The sequence below is a fragment of the Bufo bufo genome, chromosome 2, assembly GCF_905171765.1.
Source record: "Bufo bufo chromosome 2, aBufBuf1.1, whole genome shotgun sequence".
In the NCBI taxonomy this organism is placed as follows: domain Eukaryota; kingdom Metazoa; phylum Chordata; class Amphibia; order Anura; family Bufonidae; genus Bufo; species Bufo bufo.
In genome coordinates this window covers 8,824,729-8,831,641 of record NC_053390.1, presented here as the reverse complement: position 1 = coordinate 8,831,641, position 6,913 = coordinate 8,824,729, and the positions used below count along the sequence as shown (strand labels likewise).

Below are 6,913 nucleotides of genomic sequence, written 5' to 3'. Positions count from 1 at the left end.
AACGAGCCCCCGCAGCGGAGCCATCGGGCCGGATCCAGCCGGATGTGCAGAACGTCAGGCAGAGCAGGAGGACTGTGGCGGAGATCCCGGGGCCTGCTCCCGCCTCCTCCGCCACAGACGGCGACACACGGTGAGGGGGGATGTCCGGGAGGAGGAAGGCGCGGAGAAGGCGGCCTCCCCTGTCCGGTTCTAGCCGCTAAAGGTCTCTTCTCCCGGGCAGGGAAGCACAAGGGGAGAGCGGAGCTGCAGCCGGGCTGAGAGGGGTGAAGGCGGGGCCTGTGTCCAGTGTCAGCCAATAGACGCGCAGGAGGGCGGAGCTCGGCAGCCAATCACTGCGCAGCGCTGCACATATAAGAGGCGGTCCCGGCTCCGTCATCAGTGTTTTCTCCAGGAGAAGTCTTTGTGTTTCCTTCCCACGTCTCACACGATGATGGCAGAGACCGCGCCAGCAGCCGCCGCTCCTCCTCCTCCTCCTCCCGCCGAAGCGGCCGCCAAGTCCAAGAAGCAGCCGAAGAAATCCGCCGCGGCAGGGGGCGCCAAGAAAAGCAAGAAGCCGTCCGGTCCCAGCGTGTCCGAGCTCCTGGTCACAGCCGTGTCCGCCTCCAAGGAGCGCAGCGGGGTGTCTCTGGCCGCCCTGAAGAAGGCTCTGGCTGCCGGAGGATGCGATGTAGAGAAGAACAATAGCCGCATCAAGGTGGCCATCAGGGCTCTGGTCACCAAGGGGACCCTCACCCAGGTGAAGGGCAGCGGCGCCTCCGGCTCCTTCAAGCTCAACAAGAAGCAGCAGGAGACCAAGGACAAGGCGGCGGCCAAGAAACCTGCAGCTACTGCGGCCAAGAAACCCGCTAAATCCCCGAAGAAGCCCAAGAAGGCTCCGGCTAAGAGCCCGAAAAAGGCTAAGAAAGCAGCCAAGAGCCCCAAGAAGCCGAAGGCTGCCCCCAAGCCCAAGAAGCTGGCCAAGAGTCCGGCTAAGAAGGCGGCCAAACCCAAGGCTGCTAAGAGTCCGGCTAAGAAGGCGGCCAAACCCAAGGCTGCCAAGAGTCCGGCTAAGAAAGCGGCGAAAGCCAAGAAGAGCGCGGCCAAGAAGTAACCGGCGCCGCCCGCACCTCTCCCCCAAAGGCTCTTCTCAGAGCCACCACCTCCTCCTCAGACGAGCTCCACTCCGCCCTTCTGCCCTCGTTCTCCGCTCACAGCGGGCGGGGGCTCCGGCTCCTCTGCGGGCAGGAATAGGGGGCGGGTTAACCCTGTCAGCGCCGCTCTCTTCCGTCTATCAGGGCCTCTCTGCTCGGCTGATAACCGCCCCTCACTGCGCCCCGCCCCTTGCTGGTAGTGATGCCGCCGCTGAGTGTACTGTGCGTGCAGGGGGGTCGTGCGCTCTATCCCTGGACACCAGCGCAGCGATGGAGCCGCTCTTCTCCGCACAGTGAATACGGGACTGTTCTCCCTTCTCCAGTAGGAAGGTCCTGGGGAGCGGGAGAAGGCGGCCACTGACGGGTTAATACTGAGCAGGCTATGGGGGCGGGGCTATAGAACTAGTACCTTGGCTTTTGAAATTCCCGCTCAATTACCGTCCGGTTCGAATTCAGCGGCCGTGGACAAGCTCCGCCCCCCGGCTCATCTGATTGAATGGCTGTGAGCCACGCCCCTTCTGCTGCTCCGCCCCCGGCTCGGCTGATTTGATGGATGTGAGCCCCGCTACTCCTCCTCCTCCCCCCCCCTGCTCTTCTCAGAGCCCCCACCTTCTCTAGGACGGAGCTGCCGCATTGTGTGAATACATGGAAGCCTCATGTCCGAGGCGGATTATTACCTCATTATAGACCACTGATCGGGAGGATGGGGGGAGTAGTGATCGGCCAGAGAGAAGGATGGGGGGAGTAGGGATTGGACACTTGAGGATGGGGGGAGTAGTGATTAGACACTGAGGAGGATGGGGGGAGTAGTGATCGGACACTTGAGGAGGATGGGGGGGAGTAGTGATTGGACACTGAGGAGGATGGGGGGAGTAGTGATTGGACACTGAGGAGGATGGGGGGAGTAGTGATTGGACACCGAGGATGGGGGGAGTAGTGGTTGGACCCTTGAGGAGGAGGAGGTAGTGAAGGACGAGCGGCTGGATGGATCCACAGAGCCGGGCACTCGGGGATACACCGGGGCTATGGGGGCGGCCGGCAATTGGTGGAGAAAAGGGGGCGTGTCCTCACAAGCCTTTCCAGGTCATCTGCTTCCTCATTGGCTGCAGGATTTAGCGCTGAAAACTGGGTTTGGATTCGGCCAATCACAGAGGAGTTCTCCTGCGCCATCCGGGTATAAGAGGTGACGGGCGGAGCGGGGCTGTCAGTCTCATCTGTACAGAGAAGAGAACCATGTCTGGACGCGGCAAACAAGGAGGCAAAGTCCGGGCTAAGGCCAAGACCCGCTCCTCCCGGGCAGGGCTCCAGTTCCCGGTCGGCCGTGTGCACAGGCTCCTCCGCAAGGGCAACTACGCCCAGAGGGTGGGCGCCGGCGCTCCCGTCTACTTGGCCGCTGTGCTCGAGTATCTCACCGCCGAGATCCTGGAGCTGGCCGGCAATGCCGCCCGCGACAACAAGAAGACCCGCATCATCCCCCGCCACCTGCAGCTGGCCGTGCGCAACGACGAGGAGCTCAACAAGCTGCTGGGCGGCGTCACCATCGCCCAGGGAGGCGTCCTGCCCAACATCCAGGCCGTGCTGCTGCCCAAGAAGACCGAGAGCACCAAGTCGGCCAAGAGCAAGTGAGCCCGGCTGCTGCTGCTGCTGTGCCCCCCGGAACCAAAGGCTCTTCTAAGAGCCCCCCACATGGTCTGTACGACTGAGCTGGCGATGCCGCTGATCTCCGCTGTGGAGGAGGAGGCGTCACACAGGGGCACTTACCGCTCCTGACCTGCTGCGAGTACGGGCAGACATTGCTGCTGTAGAGGGTTCGTCCCCTGTGTGTAATGGACTGCTCCTCCACGGCCGCTGGATTCTGACCGGACTGTAATTGAGCGGGAATTTCAAAAGCCAGAGATCAGCCAATCACTGTAAAGCACTTGTTCTATAGCTCCGCCCCCTTCTCTGCGCTGGTGTCCGGGGATAGAGCGCACGGCGGGGCTCACACCCATCCATCAGCAGATCACTACTCCCCTCATTCTCCTCACTGGCTGACCACTACTCCCCTAATCATCCTCAGTACCATATAACTACTTCCCTCATTCTCCTCATTGCCCAACTGCTCTCTGGCCGATCATTCCTCCCCCCATCCTCAGTGTCTGATCACTACTCCCCTCATCCTCCCGAGTATACGATCACTTCTCCCCCTCATCCTCCCGATCAGTGGTCTATAATGAGGGAATAATCCGCCTCGGACATGAGGCTTCCATGTATTCACACAATGCGGCAGCTCCGTCCTAGAGAAGGTGAGGGCTCTGAGAAGAGCAGGAGATGGGGGGGGCGGAGCAGCAGGAGGGGAGGGGCTCATATCTATTCATTCAGATGAGCCGGGGGCGGAGCAGCAGGGGGGCGGGGCTCATATCTATTCATTCAGATGAGCCGGGGGCGGAGCAGCAGGGGGCGGGGCTCATATCTATTCATTCAGATGAGCCGGGGGGCGGGGCTCATATCTATTCATTCAGATGAGCCGGGGGGCGGAGCTTGTCCACGGCCGCTGAATTCTTACCGGGCGGGAATTTCAAAAGCCAAGGTACTAGTTCTATAGCCCCGCCCCCATAGCCTGCTCAGTATTAACCCGTCAGTGGCCGCCTTCTCCCGCTCCCCAGGACCTTCCTACTGGAGAAGGGGAGAACAGTCCCGTATTCACTGTGCGGAGAAGAGCGGCTCCATCGCTGCGCTGGTGTCCAGGGATAGAGCGCACGACCCCCCTGCACGCACAGTACACTCAGCGGCGGCATCACTACCAGCAGGGGGCGGGGCGCAGTGAGGGGCGGGGCGGTTATCAGCCGAGCAGCGAGGCCCTGATAGACTGAAGAGAGATGTTAGGGTTAGGCTCAGCTGCATGGATGGATGTGAGTTCTGCTCCGCCCCCCGGTTTAGCAGAATGAATGGCTATGAGCCCAACCCCTCCTGCTGCTCCGCCCTCCGACTCAGCTCTATGAATGGACGTGAGCCCCTCCCTTCTTGCTGCTCCGTCCCCCGGCTCTGCTGAATGGATGTATGTGAGCCCCGCCCCTCTATTTGCTCCGCCCCCGGCTCTGCTGAATGGATGTATGTGAGCCCCTCCCTTCTTGCTGCTCCGTCCCCCGGCTCTGCTGAATGGATGTATGTGAGCCCCGCCCCTCTATTTGCTCCGCCCCCGGCTCTGCTGAATGGATGTATGTGAGCCCCTCCCTTCTTGCTGCTCCGCCCCCCGGTTTAGCAGAATGAATGGCTATGAGCCCAACCCCTCCTGCTGCTCCGCCCTCCGACTCAGCTCTATGAATAGACGTGAGCCCCTCCCTTCTTGCTGCTCCGTCCCCCGGCTCTGCTGAATGGATGTATGTGAGCCCCGCCCCTCTATTTGCTCCGCCCCCGGCTCTGCTGAATGGATGTATGTGTGCCACGCCTCTCCTGTTGCTCCGCCCCCGGCTCTGCTGAATGGATGTATGTGAGCCCCGCCCCTCTATTTGCTCCGCCCCGGCTCTGCTGAATGGATGTATGTGTGCCACGCCTCTCCTGTTGCTCCGCCCCCGGCTCTGCTGAATGGATGTATTTGAGCCCAGCCCCTCTATTTGCTCCGCCCCCGGCTCTGCTGAATGGATGTATGTGTGCCACGCCTCTCCTGTTGCTCCGCCCCCGGCTCTGCTGAATGGATGTATTTGAGCCCAGCCCCTCTATTTGCTCCGCCCCCGGCTCAGCTGAATGGATGTGAGGCTGCCAATTGGGAGAAGTGGAGACACCACGTGACCTTCACCTCCAGTAGATCGGCGCGCAGTCAGCAGCAGCTCATTTGCATGGCCCGTGTATAAATACCGCTGCGGTGGCAGGAGGAGAACAGACGAGATTTTGTCTTCAGTCAGAATGCCCGATCCCGCCAAGTCCGCCCCAGCGCCCAAGAAGGGCTCCAAGAAAGCCGTCACCAAGGTTCAGAAGAAGGACGGCAAGAAGCGGAGGAAGAGCAGGAAGGAGAGCTATGCCATCTACGTCTACAAGGTGCTGAAGCAGGTCCACCCCGACACCGGCATCTCCTCCAAGGCCATGGGCATCATGAACTCCTTCGTCAACGACATCTTCGAGCGCATCGCAGGGGAAGCCTCCCGCCTGGCTCACTACAACAAGCGCTCCACCATCACCTCCCGGGAGATCCAGACCGCCGTGCGCCTGCTGCTGCCCGGAGAGCTGGCCAAGCACGCCGTCTCCGAGGGCACCAAGGCCGTCACCAAGTACACCAGCGCCAAGTGAGCGCCGCCCCCCCGCACCCAAAGGCTCTTCTCAGAGCCCCCACCCTGTCTCCAGCGGAGCTGCTCCCGTGTCTCCCCCGCTTCTCACAGTGGCTGCGGTTTTCCTCCCTGTCAGCTGGATGAGATGCGGTAACGCTATCGGAAGTTACAATACAATCCTCCCATGCCCATTCACTACTCCCATCATCCTCAGTGTGGCGCTCCCTGGAGAGAGGCTGTGCGGCCGCTCAGTGCTAGGACAGGAGGACGAGGCTCCGCTCCTAGGTGCACATTACGGCTGAGGGGTCCAGAGCTCTGCTATTGTCTGGCAGAGCTCAGGATCTCGTCGCTCATTGGCTCCTTTTGAATTTCCCGCCGGCTGATTTATATGTGGAGACGGTCATGTGACCTGTACCAGCGCCGCTCATTGGCGGGATGGATTAACCCTCAGTCTCCGAGCACAGCTCGCTCGTCTAATAGCGGTGGAGAACACCCGGGGTCGGGATTTTACACGATTATGGGGGGGGTTTCTGTATTGGAGTCTCCGGCTGTAATGAGCACAGGGCGCCGCTGATCTCGGACCATTTGTCCTGCTTTGCGTCCCCTAATGTGCGGGCGGTGTTAACCCCTCAGTGGAATGGTAGCTCCTCCCCGGAAGATGTGGGCGGCTCTGAGAAGAGCCTTTGTGCTGTGAGGACGGAGCGGCGGCGGCAGCATTAACCCCCGAAGCCGTAGAGAGTGCGGCCCTGGCGCTTGAGCGCGTAGACCACGTCCATGGCGGTGACGGTCTTCCTCTTGGCGTGCTCGGTGTAGGTGACGGCGTCCCGGATGACGTTCTCCAGGAAGACCTTCAGCACCCCGCGAGTCTCCTCATAGATGAGGCCGGAGATGCGCTTGACGCCTCCCCTGCGAGCTAGGCGGCGGATGGCAGGCTTGGTGATGCCCTGGATGTTATCACGGAGCACCTTCCTGTGCCGCTTGGCGCCGCCTTTCCCGAGCCCTTTCCCTCCTTTACCGCGACCAGACATCTTCTAGGTGTGAGGAGCAGAGAGCAGTGACTGCTCAGCCCAGAGCCCTCCTTTATATGGAGCATGGGCGGACCTGAAAGAGAACTGGGGGCGGGCTGTTCCTGAACTCCAGGCCCCGCCCTCCAGCTCTGATTGGCTGAGCTCGGAAGTGCTGGTGGTTTTCATTTTCCAGCCTCCATGTTACCAGCCTGTAAATTACATCATATCCTTCTCATTAAAATAAAGTCTCTATATTATATTATCAACCTCAACATTATATTACAGCCTCCATACTACCAGCTTCCACATTCTATTACAGCCTCTGCATTACATTACAGCCTCCATATTACATTACAGCCTCCATATTACATCTATGTTTCTATTACAGCCTCCATATTACATTATCTTCCTCCACATTATATTAAAGCCTCCATATTACCAGCCTCTACATTACATTACAGCCTCCATACTACCAGCCTCTACATTATATTACAGCCTCTACATTACCAGGCTCCACATAATATCACAGCCTCCA

At 60.0% G+C, this 6,913-nt stretch overlaps 3 protein-coding genes across 3 annotated transcripts; all 3 read left to right on the top strand.

Annotated features, from left to right (window-relative positions):
* The first annotated feature begins 430 nt into the window (after positions 1–430).
* On the top strand, positions 431–1,294 carry LOC120991997 (histone H1B-like). The gene has a single exon (XM_040420763.1). The coding sequence runs from the start codon at positions 431–433 to the stop codon at positions 1,088–1,090; it is 660 nt and encodes a 219-aa protein (XP_040276697.1). The 3' UTR covers positions 1,091–1,294.
* A 1,005-nt stretch (positions 1,295–2,299) lies between these two features.
* LOC120992003 (histone H2A type 1-like) lies at positions 2,300–2,757 on the top strand. Its single transcript, XM_040420770.1, has one exon. The coding sequence runs from the start codon at positions 2,364–2,366 to the stop codon at positions 2,754–2,756; it is 393 nt and encodes a 130-aa protein (XP_040276704.1). The 5' UTR covers positions 2,300–2,363; the 3' UTR covers position 2,757.
* Positions 2,758–4,915: 2,158 nt separating this feature from the next.
* On the top strand, positions 4,916–5,395 carry LOC120992005 (histone H2B type 2-F). The gene has a single exon (XM_040420772.1). The coding sequence runs from the start codon at positions 5,013–5,015 to the stop codon at positions 5,391–5,393; it is 381 nt and encodes a 126-aa protein (XP_040276706.1). The 5' UTR covers positions 4,916–5,012; the 3' UTR covers positions 5,394–5,395.
* Positions 5,396–6,913: the final 1,518 nt, after the last annotated feature.

Bases quoted from the DNA above. Each gene is read 5' to 3' on its own strand.
- LOC120991997 (XM_040420763.1), top strand. From the start codon at position 431: ATGGCAGAGACCGCGCCAGCAGCCGCCGCTCCTCCTCCTCCTCCTCCC.
- LOC120992005 (XM_040420772.1), top strand. From the start codon at position 5,013: ATGCCCGATCCCGCCAAGTCCGCCCCAGCGCCCAAGAAGGGCTCCAAG.
- LOC120992003 (XM_040420770.1), top strand. From the start codon at position 2,364: ATGTCTGGACGCGGCAAACAAGGAGGCAAAGTCCGGGCTAAGGCCAAG.